Source organism: Liolophura sinensis, chromosome 1, assembly GCF_032854445.1.
Source record: "Liolophura sinensis isolate JHLJ2023 chromosome 1, CUHK_Ljap_v2, whole genome shotgun sequence".
Lineage (NCBI taxonomy): Eukaryota > Metazoa > Mollusca > Polyplacophora > Chitonida > Chitonidae > Liolophura > Liolophura sinensis.
The window spans coordinates 23481100-23506660 of NC_088295.1; the positions used below are offsets into that span (position 1 = coordinate 23481100).

General features: G+C 39.7%; 2 protein-coding genes across 2 annotated transcripts in view; one reads left to right on the top strand and one right to left on the bottom strand.

Annotated features, from left to right (window-relative positions):
• Positions 1-527: 527 nt before the first annotated feature.
• On the top strand, positions 528-16502 carry LOC135481914 (nucleolin-like). Its single transcript, XM_064761693.1, has 14 exons — positions 528-617; positions 3870-4244; positions 4788-4950; positions 5662-5700; positions 6149-6302; positions 7249-7391; positions 7555-7596; positions 11901-12030; positions 12327-12454; positions 12644-12990; positions 13775-13791; positions 14332-14367; positions 14850-14962; positions 16320-16502. Exons 1-13 carry the CDS (start codon positions 585-587, stop codon positions 14947-14949), a joined length of 1707 nt encoding a protein of 568 aa, XP_064617763.1. The 5' UTR covers positions 528-584; the 3' UTR covers positions 14950-14962; positions 16320-16502.
• A 1837-nt stretch (positions 16503-18339) lies between these two features.
• LOC135471009 (uncharacterized) overlaps positions 18340-25561 on the bottom strand; it is a 36455-nt gene continuing 29233 nt past the window's right edge. Inside the window, exons 18-24 of the mRNA XM_064750060.1 lie at positions 25492-25545; positions 24651-24837; positions 24081-24115; positions 23050-23097; positions 20706-21358; positions 20026-20153; positions 18340-19101 (exon numbers count right to left, since the gene is read on the bottom strand). Of these exons, the coding sequence (XP_064606130.1) occupies positions 20050-20153; positions 20706-21358; positions 23050-23097; positions 24081-24115; positions 24651-24837; positions 25492-25545 (1081 nt within the window). The 3' untranslated portion in view covers positions 18340-19101; positions 20026-20049. The remainder of the gene's footprint in view (positions 19102-20025; positions 20154-20705; positions 21359-23049; positions 23098-24080; positions 24116-24650; positions 24838-25491; positions 25546-25561) is intronic.

The following is a 25561-nucleotide window of genomic DNA, read 5'->3' on the forward strand; positions in this document are numbered from 1 at the left end:
TTCAGCATTTATAGTTGTACTTTTACGGCATTGCCGTTTACACAGAGCGAAAGGTACTATCTGAGTTCAGGCCCTTCACTGTGCCAGTTTGACAAAATCAATGAGGTGGCATAACACCAGATACATACATTTTTATACCTGCATTATCCTTCGTTTTTGTGTTGGCAACAAACGACTACAACTTAACATAATAGGTCTTCACCACATTTTCTTTAACTTGTGGACAGTTGTTATAAATTCGTCACTGTGCACATTTAAGCACACCTCAAAGCACAAATAAGGAACGGACTTAAAAAGAAAATGAATTTGGCTGTCGGGAAATCTGGTAAAGATTGTCATGAACAGTCGATGTATCTATATACATGTATATTTGTACAACTACTGATTTTAATCATTAAATGAACTCATTATAATGTAGCTGCTTATTGATGATAAATATTTACGGTAAGTGACAACCAAAAGCATTCTGAGTTTTCAATTTTTTAGTCCCACTAAAGGAATTTTTCACGATTCTTATTTTGGAAACACTTGAAGAGCTTCTGAGTTCACATTTTGTGCGATAATTGCAGCTAAAACTCAGAATTATGCCCAGAAGACAAACTGCTAAAGCAAAGGCTGTAAGTCAAACCATCGTCTTCATAATATTGTACAAGACTTTAAGTTTGAGTGCGTTTACATGTTAACCACAAAGCGCATAATTCACTGTTGTTTATGGCGAGCAGTAGCTTCCTCTCGAAAAATGGACAGTGTATAATGACGCCTTTGTTGACCGTGTGGAACAATTGCACTGCTTGGGGGAATTAAAAACTACATTACAGCATATGTTCACTCTGGTACTTCAGATAAGCTTTAACTTAGTTTAAGCCATATTTTCAGGTTGTCAAGGAAGAGGGTGGGTTACTAAAAAAAATCCTGCAATGAAGGAAGTCAAGCTGTAGTATAACTTGCTGGCGCCAGTGGCAACCTGAGACTGAGAGGCTGGACTCGAAGTCTTCTTTTGTTAAATCCTCAGCCAGCTTAGGAAATAAAAAAAAACATGTCTCTGTTGTCACTAAGCATGAACCTGTAGGTAACCTACAGTGTTGGTGGCCGTATCACCATCTTTCAAATAAAATCTTTGATGGAGCTAGTTGTGTATTGGTATAATCCATGTCGAGCAACGCAGTTGCAAGAGTTACGGAGAGAAACAACCCCAAATTAGTCGAACTGACGGTAAGGAACATCTACCTCTGTTCATATCTGCATTAAATCTTTGATCCCTAGCATAACTCTGATGTCTACTGTATGTTCCTACAAATTAACTAACCTGTTCTTAGGCTGGCCCAACCAAAAATAATCCATTTCACAGATTGATAAAAAAAGACAGTTCAGGGTCTATTGTGCTATGGCGGCCGTCTCGATAACTCATGAACTTCTTTGGTATAGAAAATGCGATTATTTTTAATGAAGAGACGTATATGCAATGGACTCTTTTGGTTTGGCGAGTCTCGCAACAGGTTAGTTAATTTCAGAGACCATACGTTTGACATTGATTTATGCCAGGGAAGATTTGATTTGCATGTGAACAGTGGTAAATGTTTTTTCCTTGCAATATACATATATTTGGAACCGTAACTCCTGCAACTGTATTCAAGAAAAGTTACCATTCTGCTCAGCTGTCATGGAATGGCCTCTTGTCCATTGGTTAAAGATGTGCATTACTTTCACTTCAGTCACAGGGACGTGTGGGTACTAACCTGCCTTGGACAGGCAAGTTGTAGATTCCCTAGTCCATCTAGATTTTTAAAATTCTGACATTTGTCCTAACAACGATCCTACCACCATCTCTCAAAACACATGGCGCACAGTTTGAACTCCAATCTCCAAACTTTAGCGCCTAGCGCCTTTGCGTCAACAGCCATTTTGAAATATCCCTTGAACTGCTAGGGTGTTTGAAAATTAACTGAGTTTTGAAATTGAAATCCTCCAGAAAACTATTAGATTTCCATTGCTACAGGCTGTAAGTACAATTTCAGTCTTAATCCAACCCAGAAGGGTGTAAAAAAGAACTTGTATTTTGGTGCAGGTAAACTGTAGATGGACTCAGTGTTTACAATGAATGTCACAATTTTAAATAATCTATATGGACTATAGATTCTCCTGCTATTCCTACTCGTGGGGCTTTCATTGGTGAAAATAAGAGGATGACGATGCTCTTTGGCCATTTGCTTAATCTAATGTATGTTTAAGACCACTTGTCTTTTAGCGCCATGGAGTGCATATCAGTACATCAGAAAGTTTGTAACTCACCACAATTCAGTGGTTTAACCCTCTACTCAGATTTCCTCCACTCATGAATTATTATGCCCCCTCCAATGAAGTTAGGGCAAGTATACTGGAATCACCCTATTTGTCCGACTGTCAGTCTGTTGAATTTGTCCATGTATCTCTGCCCAAACTACTGCATCGATTTTGAGTTTGAAGCTAACCTTACATCAGATCTTGCCTGTTGTGTGAACTTGAGCATGCTTAAGTTTAATGGCAATTTAGGACTTTGTGTAACTGTGTTTTCCAAGTATTCAGATTTTCCATGCATCCCATCCAAACTGCTGTGTGAAACTTACCATACATCTAACCTAACACATGAACTTGTACACAATTATTTTCATAATTACCCCCATTTAGGGCTTTGGGTAACAGTGTTTTTCCTTGTATTCAGATTTTGTCCATGTATTCAGATTTTGTCCATGCATTTCCTCCCAAACTTCTGTATCGATTTGGATGAAATTTAGTACACATTTTGCCTATCATCAGAACTTGTGCGTGCTTAAGTTTAATGGCGTTCAGGCAGTTTATGACAATACATAATAGTGCTTTTCGTTGTACACGATTTTGTTCCATGCAACTCTTCCTAAAGTACAGAACCTATTTCAATGAAATTTAGCATACATCATCACTATAATCTAAACTTGTGCATGCTTGAGTTAAATTACAATTGTGTAATTTTATTTTCATATTTAGGTACTTAGTACAATAACAGATTTTCATGTACAATGTAGTCTCTTCTGATTGCTACATTTCTCCATTCAAGCTGGATGTACCAGTAGTGTAATCAATGCACATCATAAATGGCCCATAAAACATTCATAATTTTATGTTTTAAAGGATTTCTTGAGTTTTCTTCCTTTTAATTTTGGAAATATTAATGGATGGAAGGTTTTTTTTTTTTTGGACAATCAGATGCTAGTTTATTTGATTGGTGGTTTACCTTGTACTCAAGAATATTTCTCTTATACAACGGCAATCAGCATTATGATGGAAGGTAATTGAGCACAGTTTGAGGGAAAACGATGACCATTCGCAGGATCCTGACAGATCTTCACACATGCTAGGAAAGGAAGCTAGCATGAGCAGGATTTGAACTCACAGCAGTGAGAGACTCCTGGGTCATGGTGACCACTGAGGCCCTAGTTTGACATATGAGGTGTCTAACTAAACATTTATAGTAACTGCAAAAGCCATGTTGGAGGCATGATAGCAAAGTTTTAGGCAAGTAACTTGTGCAGTGTACATCGTAGTGTTCTTAATGTCTCAGTTTTTCAGACATCTTGTCACCCCAAAACAGCCTACTTTCAACAACAATAATGTAGTGCAATTGAATGCAAGCAAGATTCATTTGTCCACAGCAGGCCAGTACTTGACATTTTACACGGCTTTGATGTCAGAATCTCAAACACACTTTTCGTCATATGGATGATGGAAAAATGGTCTAAATGTTTCAGTTTCAAGTGATAACACAAGCTGTCATACATATATAGAAATACAGTCCTCCTGATACAATGTAAGAATCAAATGGCATGTCTTACTTTGAGCTCAATTATTTAATTTAGGCAAAAGCTGCAAAGGCAAAGAAAGCAGCTGCAGAAGAGGAAGCAAATGTTGCTGCAGAAGACACATCTACCACCGAGGACCCTGAGAAATCAGTGGAGGTAGAAAATGAGGAGCAGGATCCCCAGCAGGGGGACGATTCTGCGCTGATGGGAGACATAGATCAGGCTTTGGCTGACCACGAGGAGGCGACTCCCTTAGAACAGACTGAGGGACAGAGTCTGCAAACTGAGGGGGAGAGTCAAGAGACTGAAGGGGAGAGTCAACAAACTGAAGGAGAGAGTCAACAAACTGAAGGAGAGAGTCAACAAACTGAGGTGGAGGGTCAGCAAATTGATGAAGGACAGCCTGAGGACACAGAAACACAAGATGCAGAGGTATGAGATAGAAGGATAGAAAGGAAGCATCTGTTAGCTTGAAAGTATGTCATATATTATATTTATAATGTTTTGTTAAAGATACTCTATGTGCATTGACCCCTTAGCTGGCAGTGGTATGAGTTGAAAACTGCTCAGTGCTGCATTTATCTTAGTATTTTGATATAAAGGAACTGGTTGTGGGTTTCTGCCTGGTTTCTTCCCACCATAATGCTGTCCGCCGTCTTATAAGTGAAATATTCTTGAGTATGGCGTAAAACACTAATCAAATAAATAAATATAAAGGAACCTTTTCTTGAATTTTGTCAGGCTTGTTTCATTTAACCTGTTGTTAGCTGAAATATTTTGAATACATACAGAAAAGACATTAAGCTGTGACTATATGGCTTACTGTGCTTGGCCCAGTAATGTTTGTTTTGCAAAGCAGAATGAAATGAATTTAAGGCACAAACCATGATTTTTAATTCATGCACAAATTTATACTTTATGTGTGGGAATGGAGGTTTTACTCTTGAATGTCTCTTGTGCCTTTTTTGTTTATAGATGACACAAGTTGGTGATGGTGCAACTGTATCTGAAACTGCTGTAGAAGGTGAGGAGCAGAGCGAAGAAGCAAAGGATGGAGATGAAAACAACTTGTTTGCGATTGACAAGACACCCATGGATGACAAGGAAATGGCATCAAAGATAGAAGAGAAAGATGGAGGTAAGCTTCAAGTTGTCATGATAATGAAGTAGCTTCTTGTGCACAAGGCCTCAGTCGAACTGACCATTGTACTAAGACATGAGTACCACTAGATTGCCCACAAATTAAACATCATTGCAAATTAGGGCAGAAACAAACAAAAGACTGCACAGCTTTGGCCCAAATTAGTTAATTAATCGGGAAATGTTCCTCATTGAACTGATAGCTCAGAGGTGAAAGGTCACACAATGGGGCACGGTATACATGTATGTATATACATGAAGCCATCCTACCACAGATTTCATCTTTTGTAATGTTATCCTTTGCGCTTAAAGCAAAAGGATAACAGGGTTGTTGCTTTAGATGTTTTGATTCATCTCTGTTATCTTCTCTTGAGCCAGCAATATCTTTTTACCTTGAACAACTTGTATGGTGTCTTTCATGTACATGTGTTGTAACCTATTGACATTCATATAGCACAGCAAGTGGCTGTAGAAATGAGAATTTCAGGGAATTAGGAAGAATGTGTGAGTTACATATTTGTGATCTAATAAACTTCTAGTTGTATTGAAATTAATATCTTGTGGCAAATTCCAAGCTGTTTTGCCACATATTTGATTATTCAAACATCCTGTCACCTTCTTTATCGTGTTTGCTTTAAATTTTTGATGTGACTTTGATGTCTTTTTACAATTAATTGATTTCCTGTACTCTGTTTTTACTTTGCTACAGAAGAAAGTGCTAATGGTGGCAAGGTGTGGCCAGAACCAGGTATGTCTTCATGCCATACTAACCATTACACTTAAAATTTTCCAATTCTGCTATGTGTAATCTGTTTTTGAGTAGGGATGATAAACCAGTTAAAACAAAGACTAATTTAATAAACAACATTGAGAAAAACAAATAAGAAAATATTTTGAGAAGAATTTTGTGAAAAAATTTTAATTGGCTTATCCCACAATGGCCTTTCTATAAATCATGATTTTGATACTTATTTTTGGTTGCAAGGACTTAAAATGTTTTGTAGGTCTTAAATCTTTACACCTAAACAGACAGTGTTCATAGAGATGATTGTGTGATTTAAAGTTCAGAATTACAGAAGTTTTAAATTTAAATTTAGTCATAAATGGATCTCAGCTGAATAGGGACTGTATTAATATCATACAATATGAACACATGAAGTCCGCTCCTATAATTCTCAAGTGTCTTTGTTGCACAGAGAAGGAGCTGCCATTGAAAGGACGTGTGTTGAGGGTACACCCTGTTCAAATGCAGCACCTGACAAGTAAGGCAATGGCTCCCATACTGAAGGCTTCTCTCGGCTACATCATACGATCGGAAGGGGGCAGCTTACCCATGAAGAAAGCTGTAACGTAAGTAACCCACTCATGGAATTCAGTTTCCATGCAGATGCCACTTAATATTAAAACTACACAAGGTGACGCATTCATCTACCTGGTCACATCTTGAGCTTTCTGCTTCGGGGGCAGTGGATCCAGGGTCAGTCCCAGGTCAGGTCACACGTAAGACCTTAAAAGAGGAAGTAGTAGTTTCCTGGCTTGATGTTCAGCATTAAGGGGATAGTGCAACGACTGTTTGAACCTTATCAGTATACTGGCCCAAGTGAGACAGTGAAACAGCACTAGATAAGAGAGCAGTGGAAATCCGTCCTGCCATAGGGAGGCACATTACAAGCACTCTAAGGACTCCTTCGTTGTCATATGACTGAAAAATTGTTAAGTACGACGTTAAACCCCAAGCACTCACTCACTCTTGAGCTTTTTAAGCGCTGATCCAGAGACATGCAAATTGCAGTACTACTTGCATAAGAATATTGTGCAATATTTTGGGGGCAAAAATTAGCAGGCGACATATACCTTGTAGGAATCATGTTGGTCATATCTATCCATATGTAGCCACAGCAGTAAGAAAATCAACATACGTAGATTCACCTGCTTCACATATCTGTTATGTCCTTGGGAATATCCTAGAGAAAACCTGTGATAAAGTGCCGTTTTCACATAGTGATTTGCAGTCACAACATTTTACTGTTACAAGTAACAACATTATGGGCAAATTATTAAATAATTGCTATTATGATTTTTATGCTGTTTAGTGAATCAAAGCACCTGTGTTGCTACTGCTATACATGTAGTATACTAGTTTGCTATTCTGAGAGGCTCAGTCTTTTAATAGCTTCAGTCATGTTAATACATGATGAGAAATGGAAGAACTCGCACAGATTCAGAGAAAGTCACATTAAATATTGATTTATAATAAGGTGAAATTTATTATTATTTGTACTGTTATTATGTGTAGGATGGACTCGACAAGATCTCTGGAGATTTGGTTTCATTCTGATGAAGAAGCAGAGGAAATGTTTGTCAAACTGTGTAACTTCAAATGGAATGTAAATGGCCGTCCTGCTCGTGTTGTACGGGTCAATTCTCCGGAAAGTGTGGGTATGTAGGTTTTATCTCCATTAGTTTTCACCTCAGCATGAAATGGCTATATATATGTAGACATCTTTGACATTTGAAATTTGTGTTGCCAAATTTGGGAATTGTAAATTATGCCAAGAATTATGCTTATACATAAGATGTATGAAAATCTTGTATTTTTCAGATGTAACACTGAAGGAGTGGGACAAAGTCATTGCTCCCATGGGTAAGTTCACTAAAATTTTACACGAAGGATGATTATATGGCTGTTGTTCCTGGTTGGCTGTTCTGGTTAGAAGAAAGCACCAAATCAGACTCCAACTAGTTCAGCTTTCAGTCAGGGGGTTTGTCAGGTTCCTGCAGGGATGAGAGTTTCTTGTGGGATCAGTTTTCAGTAAGGGGGTTTGTCAGGTTCCTGCAGAGATGAGAGTTTCTTGTGGGATCAGTTTTCAGCCAGGGGGTTTGTGAGGTTCCTGCAGGATGAGAGTTTCTTATGGGATCAGTTTTCAGTCAGGGGGTTTGTCAGGTTCCTGCATGGATGAGAGTTTCTTGTGGGATCAGCTTTCAGTCAGGGGGTTTCAGACATGATTTTTTTCCGCTTTTTAGCGGAATTCCGCTTTTTCTTTGTTCAGTTTCGATTTATTTACCTGTTTTCCGTTTTTTTTTTCTGTGTAGTAACATTTTGTAAAGTTCCGATTTATTTCCTCAAAGATTCTGTCAATTTGCTGATGCATGGCTACCGAAATCTGGCATTGCCGGAGGTTATAATGTTATCTGAATGGAGTCTATTGTCCAGTCAGATCATGTGTTTCATTAAGCCGAACTGTTTCAACCAATCGGGAACAAGATACCATTATTCGAAGGCAGAAGCAGAGCCAGCCCGGTCAAAAATGGCGGCAACGTCTCGGAGTATCGTGGATCGATCAGATAAAGATTTTGATGCGCGTACAGTGGACAAGGGGTTGAAAAACATCTGGAGGTGGGATTGGCTTGAACGAAAGGTCGAAGGGGAATACGTGGGAAAATTCATGAGGAAGATAACATCCGCCGGTTTGGCTTTCTGCGGGTTGTGCCACAAAGATGTGCATTATGGGGGTTGCGGATGGAAGGCGCTAGCACAGCACATCGGCCAGAAAATTCACAGAGATAACCTGAAATTACGGTCGTCTAACTACAGTCTGTCATTGATGCCAAATCTGGGAGACTCAACATTGAAACCTACCAAGCCATACAAAACATAAAATATGGTTTGAAAGCTTCTGGTAAATCTGCTGTGAAGTATTTCAAGAAGAGGAACCATCTCCATGATAAGGTTGATCACACTCTTGTGAGGAATGTCAAGCGATCATTCAGCCAGTATAAGGCCATTCTTGAAGAGAAGAAATCAGTTGCCGCAGAAAAACAGAAACAGCTAGACATTAGGGCACAGAGCACTTTGACGAAAAGGAAAGCCAAGGAGTTGTGTCAAAAGGCAGCCAAGAAAGCCAGAGTGGAACACCATGGTGCCTTTGAATGAAAAACTGGACAGTTGTATTCTGTGCCATAACATGCCAATCTAAACATTTGACTGAAAATGCTGAAAAATGACCTGTACACTACTAACAATGTCTGAACCAGAAAAAATCTGTTACATGTATTAAATTTTGGCTTTAGTACAAAAATGCATTCTTCTCTCTGTCCAGAAGATTAAGAGTTCTGTGAGGACAAAGCAGATGGGAAAATCTGGAAGTCAGAAAAACAGTGTTGGTTTTCTTCATATTTTACAGGATTCTAGTTTGATTTTTAATAGCCAAAAACGTCCCAGAATCCATTTTCAGCCACGCAGATTTTTCTAGCTTACGGGGCCTAGGCGGCCCCTGGACCCCGGCCTTTTTGGGCTATGATAGTGAATTTCAGCTATTTTCTTGGTTCACCACAATCATGTCTGGGGGTTTATCAGGTTTCTGCAGGGATGAGAGTTTCTTGTGGGATCAGTTTTAAGTCAGGGAGTTTGTGAGGTTCCTGCAATGGATGAGAGTTTCTTGTGGGATCAGTTTTCAGTCAGGGGTTTGTCAGGTTCCTGCAGGGATGAGAGTTTCTTGTGGGATCAGTTTTCAGTGAGGGGGTTTGTCAGGTTCCTGCATGGATGAGAGCTTCTTGTGGGATCGGCTTTCAATCAGGGGGTTTGTCAGGTTCCTGCAGGTATGAGAGTTTCTTGTGGGATCAGTTTTCAGTCAGGGGTTTGTCAGGTTCCTGTATGGATGAGAGTTTCTTGTGGAATCAGCTTTCAATCAGGGGGTTTGTGAGGTTCGTGCAGGGATGAGAGTTTCTTGTGGGATCAACTTTCACTCAGGGGGTTTGTGAGGTTCCTGCAGGGATGAGAGTTTCTTGTGGGATCAGCTTTCAGCCAGGGGGTTTGTGAGGTTTCTACAAGGATGAGAGCTTCTTGTGGGCTCAGTTCTCAGTCAGAGGGTTTGTCAGGTTCCTGCATGGATGAGAGTTTCTTGTGGGATCAGTTCTCAGTCAGAGGGCTTGTCAGGTTCGTGCATGGATGAGAGTTTCTTGTGGGATCAGTTTTCAGTCAGGGGGTTTGTGAGGTTCCTGATTGGATGAGAGTTTTTTGTGGGCTCATCTTTCACTCAGGGGTTTTTTGAGGTTCCTGCAGGGATGAGAGTTTCTTATGGGATCAGTTTTCAGTCAGGGGGTTTGTGAGGTTCCTGCAGGGATGAGAGTTTTGTGTGGGATCAGCTTTCAGTTAGGGGGTTTTGAGGTTCCTGCATGGATGAGAGTTTTCTTGTGGGATCAGTTTTCAATCAGGGGTTTGTGAGGTTCGTGCAGGGATGAGAGTTCTTGTGGGCTCAGTTTTCAGTCAGGGGGTTTGTTAGTTTCTGCAGGGATGAGAGTTTCTTGTGGGATCAGTTTTCAGTCAGGGGGTTTGTGAGGTTTCTTCAGAGATGAGAGTTTTGTGTGGGATCAGTTTTCAATCAGGGGGTTAGTGAGGTTCCTATAGGGATGAGAGTTTCTTGTGGTATCAGTTTTCAGTCAGGGGGGTTTGTGAGGTTCCCTGCAGGGATGAGAGTTTCTTGTGGCTCAGCTTACACTCGGGGAGTTTGTGAGGTTCCTGCAGGGATGAGAGTTTCTTGTGGACTCAACTTTCAATCAGGGGGTTTGTGAGGTTCCTGGAGAGAGGAGAGTTTCAGGTGGGCTCAGCTTTCAGTCAGGGGGTTTGTCAGGTTCCTGGAGAGATGAGAGTTTCTTGTGGGCTCAGCTTTCACTCAGGGAGTTTGTGAGGTTCCTGCATGGATGAGAGTTTCTTGTGGGCTCAGCTTTCAGTCAGGGGGTTTGTGAGGTTCCTGGAGAGAGGAGAGTTTCATGTGGGCTCAGTTTTCAGTCAGGGGGTTTGTTAGGTTCCTGGAGAGAGGAGAGTTTCATGTGGGCTCAGCTTTCAGTCAGGGGGTTTGTGAGGTTCCTGCAGAGATGAGAGTTTCCTGTGGGCTCAGCTTTCACTCAGGGGGTTTGTCAGGTTCTTGGAGAGAGGAGAGTTTCATGTGGGCTCAGCTTTTAATCAGGGGGTTTGTGAGGTTTCTACAAGGATGAGAGTTTCTTGTGGGCTCAGCTTTTAATCAGGGGGTTTGTTGAGGTTTCTGCAAGGATGAGAGCTTCTTGTGGGCTCAGCTTTCAATTAGGGGGCTTGTCAGGTTCCTGCAGGATGAGAGTTTCATGAGGGATTAGCTTTCATTCAGGGGGTTTGTTAGGTTCCTGGAGAGAGGAGAGTTTCTTGTGGGCTCAGCTTTCAGTCAGGGAGTTTGTGAGGTTCCTGCAAAGATGAGAGTTTCTTGTGGGCTCAGCTTTCAGTCAGGGGGTTTGTCAGGTTCCTACAGAGATGAGAATTTCCTGTGGGCTCAGCTTTCAGTCAGGGGGTTTGTGAGGTTCCTGCAGAGAGGAGAGTTTTCATGTGGGCTCAGCTTTTAATCAGGGGGTTTGTGAGGTTCCTGCAGAGAGGAGAGTTTCTTGTGGGCTCAGCTTTCAGTCAGGGAGTTTGTGAGGTTCCTGCAAAGATGAGAGTTTCTTGTGGGCTCAGCTTTCACTCAGGGGGTTTGTCAGGTTCCTGCAGGGATGAGAGTTTCTTGTGGGATCAGTTTTCAGTGAGGGGGTTTGTGAGGTTCCTGCATGGATGAGAGTTTCTTGTGGGATCAGTTTTCAGTGAGGGGGTTTCTCAGGTCCCTGCAAGGGTGATAGTTTCCTGTGGGATCAGCCAAGTTTGACAGGTCCATAAAACTGAATCATGTTGCATAAGAGAAATATTTTTTAGTACAACATACATCACTGATAAACTGAATAAATTATGTTAAAATCTTTGACATACCATCTCAGAGTGAATTAATAATTTGAAATGAGGAAGTCAACTTTGACAATGTTATATTACTGTATTTGTGTGTCTTTTCGTCACATACAAATTTTTAATATAGATTACTGTTGTGTATGGTTATCATCACATGTATTATCTTTTAATACATTTAATGTATTTTCCTTTCATTTCTACCATTGCAGGAATGTATGATGGCAGATGTTTGTTTGTCAACAATATACCAGCTAACACAACAGAAGAAGACCTCACAACGTTGTTTGAAAAAACAAAAAAGATACAGATTCCAACAGACACAGAGGGAAACCAGCAGGGGTAACTAAAATATTCTCACCGGCTGAAAATGCCAATTTTATAATATTAAACCATTCACTGTTGACTTGGGTTTCATAGTTAGAATCAGCAATTCCTGAGTAACCATATGTCTAGAAATGAAAGGGGATGATGTCTGTCCCACAGATACATAGGCTGTGGAAAATGTCATGAATGTTGGCTCAAGAGAAGTCTGAAGCATTACCTCGACAAATCTTTATATGACTGAAATTAGCAGAAAGTAGTTTGATATACCTGATACTCTATGAATGGTAAAACCCTTGTTATTCATCTTTCAGCTATGCTTTAATAGAATTTTGGAACAAATCTGATGCAGTTGAATTCTCCAAGAAGCGTGATTTGACCCTTCAGGAGAATGTCCTAACTCTTCACACCATTGGTATCCAGAGGGTTCCCCGCACAAAAGGTGAGCTCAGTATCTACATAAGCAACTGTTTGTGGAAAGAGTTTGGGATTAAGGGATAGATTGGGTAACAATTCATAATTGACTCGGCTGGTTATTTTATTTTATTTTTTGTTTTATTCAGCATTTAAATGAAATTGTGTGAGTTTAAATACAAGTTGACCAGTAAGATTTGTCAATGAACACTTTCAGCTGCTCAAGAGAGACTGGACAAAGAGATGAAAAGGATCCGTGAACAAGGTGGCACCACAGACTTCCCAACTCCACGCAACAAAGGTCCTCGTAATTCAACTGACCGCAAGCGTGATGACCGCAGACAAAACCAAGGTGGTCGCAACAGACGAGATGGTAACAGGAGCCAGGGTGGGAACTGGCGTGATGGAAACAGGCGAGGGGGAGGTCGGTCAGGAGGATACGACTCACGGGATGGAGGCTGGGGCAATAAGAGACGGTTTAGTGGAGGGCGAGACAATGCATCACCCATGAAGAGAGGCAGGATGGATCGCGGACGCTTTTCTGATTATGACAGACCTAGAGGGGTAAGTGTATTGGTCATGGGTGAACATGTACATGTATAAGTAAATGTCTGGTTTGCTTTACTTTCATGGACATACAACCCCACAATGGTTTGACATGTGACAGCCAGTGAAATTTGTGAAACTCATCCCAAGTCTTGTAATATTTTTATTGCCATTTTTACCAGCTAGTCTAAAACAAGCGTTGAAGATGATGCTAAAGCAATTTTAGCCAAAAGTGTGTGCCAGGTGCAGCCAGACCATGTATATGGTGCCATCATGTTAAAACCTCACTCCATATTCTCAGCCTTTTGAAAAGATTTGAGGTGATTTTTGTGGTGCAGTTGACAAGCTAGTGAGGCCCTTTAGTCCACATGGCATAAACATTGAACTCTCTCTGCAGGTGAAAATCTGTGTGTGACAAGTGAGGAAGGTTATCAATAACTTGCCCAAGTTTTGTGGTTTATTTCTTGACATGACTCACATTTGTGAAATGTTCAGTTTGGTGTTAAATGTGAACTAATCCCATCATTCATTCCTGTCATCACAGACGGACAAAGTATCTGTGTCCAGTATGAATTTTGTAATAATTACCAGTATAAATGGCCAGGCTGTAATTTCATAAAAAGTGATTTGCAGTGAACTAAGAGGGCTTGTTTTTTTAGTGTTCAACTGTTAGTTCTGCTTGATCAGGTACTTGGGGTGAGCATTTTTTCTGTTTTTTAATCTGATATACCCGTTATGTTGTTTATATGCTGTTTTTTTCATGAGTACAGTATAAGTGAGACTAGTTACTTTTATTTTTCAGCGCTTTGGTGATGGAAGGTACGTAGTTCCTGATTTAGATATTCAGAGCATTGGTGTCTTTTTTACGTATATTTACATATAACTGTTCTGATGTCATTTTATGAGATGTTACATTTTAGCTTTGTTAATAGTAATGATCATATTCAGGCCACACTCACAGTGCCACATATTATGACAACAAATACATGATATCACCCATCTTCTGTAAGCAAAGTTCAAAATACATACATGTTTGAATTCATATGGAACCTTGTCAGTAGTGTGCAAATGTTCTTCTCTTGATTCTTGTAGCTTGTGAATTATTGACCTGTACGTTTAAACCCAGTTTTTTATGAATTTTTTTGTTTGATTGTTCTAATAATTTTATGCAGTTTGTTTTTCTGTGACCTGGGTGGTTATGGGCGAACATCTTTCAGACAAGCCAGCAAGGGCCTTTAGTAGTATCCTGTTAACACTTTCTGATAAAATGTATTCATCATGGTCTTTTATTACTGAAATGCTTCACAACACATTGGTAAGTCAGTTTGTTAATTTAACATGTCTTTCAAATGTTTTCAGGGGATCTAGTGCAGACAACATAAGGGGAGAATTGTTGTAAGTATTTTTGTTTATAATCCATCTTATTAAACTTCAAACTACTCATATGATCAAAGTGTTAGGTTTGGTCTAATTCCTCTATGTCGTCAACTTAACTCGTGTGGATGTCTAACATCATGACAACTGTAAGTTACTGTTCAGCAATAGCATGAGTTTTTGGTGAATTCCTGTACCTAAAATATATATGAAAAGTATCATAGCACATTGGTTACTCTGTATGAACGACTTCACGTTATAATGATGCTAGATATCAGTGACACACTGCAAGATCCTGCTACATTACATCACCTCTGTGTATGTGAATAATGCTAGATATCATCGACAAGATACCGCTACACAACATCACTTCTATGTATGTTAATGATGCTAGATATCAGTGACAAGATCCTGCTACACGACCTCACCTCTATGGATGTTAATGATGCAAGATATCAGTGACAAGATCCTGCTACACTACATCACCCCTATGTACGTTTCAGAGACCAGATGCAGAACTTACAACAGGGTGGTATCTCTGACCCACAGTATCTGATGAGGCTAGCTAAGAGACTACAACAGGCACAGCAGGGGAGCTACTGAGAAATCAACATTGGTGGGTTAAACTTACAAATATACTCAGTGTATGACAGTATGTGTTCACATTCTCCTGGAATCATTGGAGTTCATTTTTCAGGACTTGCATACTCTTCAGCTTAGAAAGAGTCATCATATTAGTTGTTGTAGATTCTGTTGCCTCATAACAACTCCAGCAGCTGAAAGCAAGCGTAGGTTGGCCTGCCCATCAGGTGTCGCCTGTGTCCATAGCTTCAGGGAATGCCCGCAGTTATTAAATAGTAAAGTCTTTATTCTGTAATGATCACTCTTCTCAGTTCGCCATCAGATTGCCACCACAGCACCAGGAATAATGTATGAGCATACTTCACTCTTTCATCGCGATTGTCATTGCATTGAAACAATAACATCGAGTTTACAGCGTTGCATGTATTTAGGCTACATGTATGCAGAATATGGGAATAAATGGATTTGCTACAAATATTGGATGTGGATGGATTATAATGACTTCACACGTACGTAACATAGCACCAGCTGTTTAACGAAGTGTGTATCATTCAGTGGGAGTCATGCGTGTATTTAATTGTAAAGACAAACAAAAATACGCATCTATTCTCGTTCAATTTTGCCAAGCAGAGTCCAAAATAATGATGCCTTTAGCTTTTGAATACCATTAGAGAAATGTTTAAACATTATGAAATGATCAATCGATAATGAGAGTAATCAAGGGGATAATAACTATGGAAACAGGAAACAGGATTAAATTTTCTGTCGACACATCAAACAAGATACTCACAGAAGTTCTCTTCTCAGTGCAAATATTTATGATAGGCTAATTTGCACCACCTCGGTAAATATGTAAAAATATAAAATCTACAGAAATTCAAGGTAGTCTTGGTTACCATGGGAACTGCCAATGTGAAGAATGCGTGTTGCTCAGGTGTATTTCTTATCATTACAAACAAAGTTATTGTGCAAGTTTTATGCAAATTAGAGATGACTTTTAAAATGGCCTTGAGCTGCTGTAAAGTACAGTTTGTGATAACCATTCTTTCACCAGCTTTACATATTTATGTGTAAAAGGTCTATGGGCTGAAATACATGGTGCATTTTAACTGGGAGTTTTTCAGTTATTTTGACTCCAACTTTCAGATTGCCACAAAAGTTATCTGGTAGAAAACTAAAATTGTTACTGTTCTTTCTACTGGATGCTGTGGGTGCAGAGGTATTTTAGTTTCCAGTCTGTTCATGTTTTGCAGTCTTATTTCTGTTATATTTATTGGCCTGCAAATATTGTCTTGCTCTATTCATTGTTATATGGGTTTAATTGGATATCTATACTAAATGACAGTGAATAGATCTCATCGTAATAATGGCTTTTTTTTTCTGTGTTACAGAAGGAAATCTCTGATCCAGGGGCTGGGGTCCTTGAGTCAGTGTCATCACCATGAGATAAATCTTCAGTTCATTAAGTTTAATATTTTTTATGGTATTATAAGTGGGCTCCATGATTGTGACAACATTTCTGATACACTTATTGGTAGATTGTCTTCAGAAGATTTGTTTTATATCTGTAAATTCCCCTATTTCATGTTGTAATTACTCGCGTCCTGCAGTGGAATGGCCAGGGCATGCACTACACATAAACTAACGTTGAACCTGCCTTTTTTACTTGTTCAGCTGTAACTGGTCTGATCTACAGATGATTCATCTGACATTTTATGTCATTTAGTGTATTTTAATGCAAGGGTTATGTATGATTGTTAAAGAGTTGTGTCTGTAGTCATTATGTGAATAAATTCACCCTCCGCCATGGATGCATTACCTTTGTTGTTCATTACAAATATGCCTGGTTGGAATTTAATCAAGCATCAGCTTGGTCACGGATTAACTGGTCAGGGTGTAGTTACATGTGCCTTTTTCTAACAAAGTGTATATTTAACATGAGTGGTGATATATTTACTTGTTTGATTCATGAATGAATGAATGAAGGATCGATCATCATGGGATTAATGCCACATCCATGTCCTGACAGTTTGTCTGACCACTAGAATAACATCCCAACAAAAGAGAAATATGCTTTTTAAACCAGGCAATAAAGGGTTGGGGGAAACTGGTGCGCCCAGAGTAAAACCCCCAATTTTTAGCACGTTACTGGTAAATTACTTTCCCTCCTGTAACCTATATATACGCACACCATATGACAAATGGTCTTCAATAAATGTTAGACTGTTGACTGCTTATTGTGACCAATGCTCCATGTGCTATGAGAGCAGCCAAATCTACAAACCCCTCTCCATGGTCCGGTTACAGATGTTTCATTGGTGTCACCTTATGCGACACCACCGCCAGATAACCTCACAGACAGAGTGGTAAAATGTTGTTACAGTATCTTGTCCACAACATATTTTGATTTTAACAGTATACATATGCTTTATGCACTGAAATAGGGAGAACAGGTAAATGTAATCATTTGTTGTCTGTGCTTCTTCACCACGTTATCCCATGCTGTCATTGAACTTCAATTTGGTAGCCAGGCTGCCACCAACACTTTCATGTAATGAAACCTTGCGATTCATGAAATTTATTGGTAACAAGTGAGATTAATGGATACCATGTTGGGACATGTAGCTCATTTATCAGTCTATTTTCAACATGATGCATTATGACATTTAACACTGAAAAGTCAAGGTCTTATCCCAAAGTAAACTTTTTCAAGGACTTTCACTGTCTTGAATCTTTCAACAAAACTGAAGTATTTTCATTGACCAATGGAGCCCTGACGTTATTAAGAACCCTGAGATACTGTTTTTCGGTGCTAGCCTAGACCATAGTGAAGATGTACTCTTTGTCAAGGGACAATTTTCTCTCGGATATGTCCACATTTTAGCCAACTCTAAATATGCTATTGTAAGTGAAATATACCTCAGGTCAATGTGAATAAGACCGGCCCGGATAGCATAGTTGGTGATCAATCCTCGATCCAGTCACACCTAAGACTTTAAAAGAGGAAGTTGTAACTTCCTCGCTTGGCGTTCTGCATGAAGGGGATAGTGCAACGTCTGGTTGACCCGTATCAGTATAATGGCTTGGGCGGGGCGGCTTACCTGCCTTCGGTAAGTCGTCTCAATGAAGCAGCACTAAATAAAAGAGCGGTGGAAATCCGTCCTGCAACAAGGAGGCACATTACACGTACATGCACCCTAAGGATTCCTTCGTCATCATATGACTGAAAAATTGTTGAGTATGACGTTAAAGCCCAAGCACTCACTCACTCAATGAGAATAATCAATGAAAAATGCATTTATCCATAAATTAACCTCAACAATCAAATGTAAAGTAGCAGACCACAAATCAAATAATTACTTTTCAAATTTCTGTATATCATGAGAACAAACCATATTTCTTGTACTCATAATTTAATGACAGATAATTGGGCATTTTCACCACTGATGTACATTGAAATTATCACACCACAGATTTCTTGTACACTGTAATATCTGTATTATCTGTTAATAATACAAAAATTATAATCTCTCCAGGAAAAGTGTTTCTGAGATGACCATATCACTGCATGTGAAACAAACGGGATCATCATGAAATAAATCATGTAGTCACATGACCAAGTTCCTGGTGCATTCTCAGTGCGTTAATAAGTCCCTTGGCATTTAGCCACATCATCAAATCCATTTGGGCTCCGAAGAAGGTCAGTTGCCACGAAACGCATTTCCTGTGAGCTTTGGACAAGTGTGTGTTATCTTGATGTCAACAACCATTAACAGGTTTCATGGTGACCCAGGCCATCTGTACTCACTGTATCAAAACCACCATGTTCTCTGAGGAACGCATGGCAGCTGCCCTCAGGAGAAACCTAGGTCAATAATGTCTGAGACAATACAATTCCTCCAGATAAGCCAAACGACTCTCAGGGTCACAAGCAGATCAAGGTACATGTATAATTATCTGCAAGTAGTAAACCCAGTTTGTGTGGAATCCTGATTCATGGGAATCCCATCCAGCTGCCTACAATGGGTTGGGGGGTTGGGGGGCTGCAGTTCTGTCAGTCCATCTCAACAGGGTAATGCAGATGTAAGACAACCTATCAGGTCAGCTGTCACACCAAAATGTACACTGTTATGATTGGTCATATCAACCTGGACTTGGGGGGTCAACAAAACACTGTAAAAACAAAAATTCAAAAAAATGGCAAGGTTAGTTGTGAAATTCATAACGGATGAATGATATCCACCATATGTTTATTAACTAATAGGTTTTTTTACACTGTACTCCAGAAAATTTTACTTGTACATGGACACAGCAACAGTCCAGTTTATGGGTGGAACTGAGACAAAACTCATCTCATCTTGCAAAAAACCTGCCCAACCTCCTAAACATAAAGCCATAGCCACAAGCCAGAAGGAGCTTGGTTTGATAAAACTTCCAAAGGCTAATCAAGTCATGTGTCAGGAGAACTCGAACATCAGAGCCAGTAAATTTATTAATTGCTTAGATCATTTTTAAGAGTGAGAACTTATATGTTATCAGACTTTTATTTACCTGTCAGTCCTATAACAATGAATCAATTTCATGTTTATAAACAGAATTTTGCATTACCTGAACCTTTGGCAAGATAGTGACAATCCAACCCGTGTGACATACAGCCTAAGTGATAGTCTTCAATGAATATTAGATTAGGTACATGGCCACACAAGCATCCTTGTTTTATCATAGATAGTGTGGGGAAAGTAAAGTTTATTATAAAAGCCTTGTGCCACCATTGGTATGCAGAACTAATCCAAAACAGGGTCAAGGCAGAGACACAGTAAATTTTAGATTCTTTCATTCCCAAGAAAATGTATTGTGTGGAATAAACCAAATCTGAGGTGATGGCACAGTCTGAAGGGAGTAAGTACAATCCGAAGGTGCCAGGCTACATGGTACAGCAACCACACCAACAATTTCAGATCAATGCCACCTAATATCTCCAAGGGCAAAAGGTTGGAAATACCAGTAGTTTCAACAAAACATCAAATGCTCAGTTTGAAACTACATGCACTTACACAATACACTAGATGTTTTTCTTTCTCTTTTTGGAAAATTCACCTGTTTTTCACATGTAGATGGAGGTCATGGTGACTCTGGGTAGTCCACTAAACTAGAAGAGAAGAAGGAATTTCTCCCAGAGTTTGTACTCCTCCTCTTGTGACCATAGTTCAATGGCATTTGTGTGCCTGTAAGTCATAAGAAATCCTGTACCCCATGTGTAATAATTAGGTTCACACAAAAATGAACATTGAAGGCAAAACAATATTACAACCTCTTATTGCAATTGTGATGTAAATTTTCAGGATTTTTTGTCTGATTTTATTTGTTTTGTTTATACTATTCTAGTACTTTTTCCTTCCATGTTAAAACACCGAAATTATGCAAAGAAGGCCACTGAATGTGCATAATGATTTTATGTTTTTCTGCAAACACCAGATACATTTTTTTTCTTGCAAAACACTGTAACTTGCAGTAAATAGGCAATCTGTAGAGCTTTGAAACTGTATGTACTTGCATGGACATTTTAGGTAACATGTCATCTAAAATAAAAGAGCCAAATGCTGGTTACAGGTAGGTGAAACTGTTTCGGCCAATAACATCCAGAAAAAGATAAACACCATTCCATACTAATGGACATACATGTCCAGGTAAGACTACAATGTTATACATAAAAAGTGACCAAAATCTTGTAAACTAAATGTATAACCAGGTACAGAGCAAATTCACTGTTCACTAACCTGCTTGCCGACTTCCTGGTTGTTCTCCCACAATCCTAGATGTTACAATTGGGCCAGTAAAATTTCTACCAGGCTCGCTCCTCGTTCTCCCTCTCTGCATTGCAGAAAGCGGCACCTTAAATTCTGGTACAATACTGCTCTCTTGTTGGTCCATGTTTCTGCTGCGTTGTTGGGTTAGGGTCTGTAAACTGGACTCCAGGGTCTGTGTTTGAGTGTAGCTGGTGCTCTGGGGTGTCCACCCAGCCTCGCTCATAGATGCTTCTGGCTGGGACTGTGTTTTCTTTAGGATACCCCGGGGCACATTTATAGCTGTCTGGTCAGGTACAAAAGTAAAAGGATGCGTTGCCAACGCCCTCTTCCTGCTCATTTTTAAAGCCATCTGATTCTGTTTGATCTGCTGGATTTTTTCTTTCATCTGTTCCTGAACCTTCATTTTAGCAATATCAAACCTGATGGCCTTCACATTCCTGGAAATCTTGCTAGATTTACTTTCTGTCTCTTTGGCATGGGTATAATCTGATTTATCTACAGCACACATGGAATGGCTATCAATTGACTGTGTAGACTTCTTTTCTTCTTCTTGTACTGTTTTCAGCCCTTTCACTAGGCTGTTGATTGTGCCAGAGGTTATACCAGCAGTCTGTAACCTCAACCTAAAATCAACATATTACACTGAGTATTGCAAGAGACTCCACAATTCATATACAACTACAATTTGCACTGACCAAAAAGCCATTGTTTATTTGCAAAAAGGTTAGAATCGGAAGAATGTTATCTGACAAGAGGTTTTATATACATGCACATGTGCGTTGCATTTGGTACACACTAGGCCTTAATCTACATGTGCAAGGGTAGGTACCCATTTCTTATTCAAAAGAGCATTTAGAAGTCTTCTGAAAGGTTTCACTTGAGGCCTGTTTTTGTTTTGTTTTGTTTAAGGCAACCAACATGAAGCTTAATAATGCAAAGGGGTTGGTTTTGTGTTTCAGCCAGGATGGGGGCACTTATCAACCAACACTAATCACCAGCTCAGAACTGTGTGAAGGACTAGGTACAATCTGTGTCCTGACACCTGTTTAGAGCAATCTCACATGAAGACAGAAATTGCATGTCACCTGCAGGTCCCCTTGGCCCATTCAGCATTTCACACCTGCTGGGAACTTGGTGAAAAATGGCAGGATTACAAAGTTGACTTGAAATGCAAATGATTTCAAGCCAAGGGCTTTACAACAATCTACAACATTGTTTCAATGTGTTAAAACCTCACATTATGGCAAAGTACATGTAGGTACAGGGTTGAGGCCTGGGAAATTGGACAGTATGTACATCAGTGTACGGGGCGCTATAGACATTACTTTCAATTCCGCGATAAAATATTGTCAACAATATTTCACTAGTGTCACATGCAAACATGGATTTCAAACAAACCTAACATGTGTAAATGTCACGACGAATTATAAACCTTTGTTTGTTTCTGACGAATCGAACTTAGTTTCCGTGTGAGGTAAATTCACACACATACTTAAGACCCTCATTTCCCGCCCTTTTTGACTGTCTGCCATCAAAAGCACTGGGGCTCCAGAGTCTGTAGATAACATGCATGCCCCAAATTAAACTGTATCTTAAAAGAATCATTTCATTAGTAATGCAAATGGAAAACAGAGCGGTGGATTAACAGGAAGTTTAGAGGTTACATTGTTTAATCCATTGGTACCCTCTTCACTCCAGTTGGATTCAGGCGGAATTTTCTTCGATCTCCGCCACAGCCACGCCGCGTGGGTGTCCAAAACACATAGTGGTTTGACAAGGCTGATAAGTTGGGTAAGTGGGTGGAGAGAGGAAACCGAGAATAAAATAACAAGGCCCGCTTCCTTTTCTGAGTGTGTGTGTGTGTGTGTTTTTTTCTTTTTTTCTTGCACTGGTACTTCAGCAGACATTGATCAAAAACTGATTGCAGAGGAGAATAAGCTAGCCTTACGGGCTATCATGCATGGTGGATATTAGACACAGCTATAGCGGTGACAGGTTGGGTTAAGGAGCTATAATCCGCTTAATTCGTGTAAACACCAATCAGCCAACCCATCCTCAGAAGTTTAAATACCTGGGCGTTGGGGTGGGGATATTCCAGACTGTCCAAATTTTTGGGAAGAATATGTCCATAATTTAAGTTGAAACACAGTAAATTGAAAAAGTAAAAATAAGGTACATCAAGGTAAACTTCGTTGGTTTTAAGGCTAAGAAGTCAAGGTTTCAACATAAGATTTTGTATTTTCAATTCACCAGAGCTGTTGTCATCACATGAATATACCTAGACAATGATGAGGACAAGTCATCAGATACTCACAGAAGTTTTTCTCTAATGACTGAATGGTCCACTTTTGATCCCAAGGGCCTGTGAAAGCAAATTCATTCATATTTTATTTTGTACACTGTATTGCTAAAAGGAAAGACAACACTAGACCAAATATGTGTTCATAAACAGTCATATATAGTTTAAAAAAATGTGACTTTTGATTTTTGTGAAGTAGGATAACTGGGCAATCGCAGTTCAAAGTCAGAAAAAACGCCCACATAGGGAAACTTGCATGGGCCGCCATGCTCTCTATTTTAACCCATCACGGGCAAGATATTTTTACCACCCAAGAAGGCATCTGTTCCTCTGTGATCATCCATTCCTAGTTCACCATTTTACCATGCAAAAGTAGTGTTAAATCAGTTGTTTTCCTTCTGATTACAAGACAATTCTGATATATTTTAAAGCCAGTTTCAACAAGAAAGTGGTAGTGGAATACATCTGGCATTGTCTCTCCTCTAATACTGGATATCGTAGGGTACAGATGACTTGACGTCGGGATTCCGGGTTTCTCTAAAATGGCATTTCCCATGGCCTAGTAAGAATTCCAGATTGAAGGGTGGTTTATAGAGTTACCAAGTCACCAAGCAGGTAATACAAAAATGCCTATGCCCCTTTAGGTCTGTATGACCCCCTCTTCTGAAACCACCTTTGTCGTATTTTTTGTTGTCATTCCTTTCAACAGAAATTGTCAGCCTTACAACATATTGTAGTGGGAAAATATACAGGAAGTTATCTGATTTATCTACTGTAATGTTATGATCAAACTACACATAGTAAATTTGTTTGTTTGGGTTGGGGGTGGGGGGTGGGGGGTGGGGGGGTGGGGGTTGAAGACCGCTTTTCAACAGTAGCTTAAATGAACTGACTTTAAGCTGACACCCTTAATTCCATGCTGATCAAAGTACATATAAACTTCACCTGACTTGGGTCTTAAAATAATGTGTAACAAAATGAACCGATCATGGCAGTATGACCTTGCATGTATGTGTGACACCAAATTTGGTTTTCAGAATACTTACTGCTCTGTGTGGGCAGATGCACAAGCTGTAGTCATCTGTTCATAAAAAAAAACAATTAAAAAATGGTGAAACTGTAAAGTTGTTAAAACCATCAGTTGGTCATCTTTTGCAATACCAAAGAATTACAACTTTAAAAATTGCTCTAAGGGTGTTTTATCTGTTACCTTGCGTGGTACGGTCAAGATGACATGCTTGGTTATATAGACCCACCACATTTCCAATCTTCACAGTGGTTAGCCACACCATTAGCCATTGTGCCAGTAATGACATTCAAAATTTATGCCAAAAAATTTCTCCTGTAGTGAGACAGCCTCAGTTACACAGCAAAATTTATTGTGCATTCTCACTGGGGAACCATGCACGAGACACCAGAATTCCTTGTCAGTGACAGTAGGCTCGCACGACGTCTTCCAACTCTAATAGACCCTGGATATATGTACATCTCATCTCATTTCCGTTAATTCCAACTTCTAAAAAAATTATCCTTCATTTAACTATGTTCATGAGTTTAATGGAAAAAACAGAATTCGGCAGTTACACCTTATGTGGTTATAAGAAACCAAAATTTACCTTTACGTCTGCCATGCTGCTTGGTGTCTGATTGATCCCTGCCCTGGACACATCAATCTGTTGTGATGTGTAATCAGTCTTCTCCAGCTCTTCCTGTCTCTGTACATTCAGCAGCTGCTGAGCCAGCTGAGTCAGAATGTTGGAGTCATCTGTCAGCTGACCATCTTGAAACTGACGAAGACGATTTCTATGAAAGAGGAAAAATGCCTTGAGTACACATATATATGGATAACATTTGGCCCGTGAAAGGTAAGCTGGTGTTTAGGATTTACAGGTAAATGTGCATGTTACTGGTTCTAGTACTTGTGTATTTCGACAGCTGGCTTTGAAAGTGGAAACTCACCTTTAAACAGAGATGACAAGTCAATGTGGTGCATTAACAAGGGTTCCTCAAATATGTAAATAACTATAAATCAACTCAAAATGTCATGTTCACAAAATGTCTATAGCATGTTCCTCTTTGCTGTTAAACTTTATTTCATTATTCTGTTGATTAGACAGATTAATCATTCTGAAAAAAGCAAAAATCAATAAAATAAATGAAGGATGATAAGCAAAACTGCTGGTGTTGTCGTGAGAGCCCGACAATGCTGATGAGAGAGCACTGTGATCAGGGGTGTGGAGTTTATAGTGCCAGAGAGCTACAATTGTGTGTGAGAGCACCATATGGATGGCCTTCACATTAACATTCACAGACAGGTCCTCATAATTATGGGCCTGGGAGGGGATCCCTCTTGTGATAAGTGTTGGACAGGTTCCCAATATGTTGGGTGTGGGCAGAACTGCCACAAGGTCAACCTCCCATCCTAGATATCGTTCCATCTCACCCCGTCATACTCACATCAGCTGGGCCTTCAACAATTCTGGATCAGGAGTCAGACAGGGAGACACCTCACTGCAACAACACAAAT

Excerpts from the sequence above, each read along its gene's own strand:
- LOC135481914 (XM_064761693.1), top strand. The coding sequence starts at position 585 with ATGCCCAGAAGACAAACTGCTAAAGCAAAGGCT. Across the intron at positions 7,392-7,554 it reads CAATTCTCCGGAAAGTGTGG|ATGTAACACTGAAGGAGTGG; the intron begins GTATGTAGGTTT and ends TGTATTTTTCAG. Across the intron at positions 14,368-14,849 it reads AACATAAGGGGAGAATTGTT|AGACCAGATGCAGAACTTAC; the intron begins GTAAGTATTTTT and ends TGTACGTTTCAG.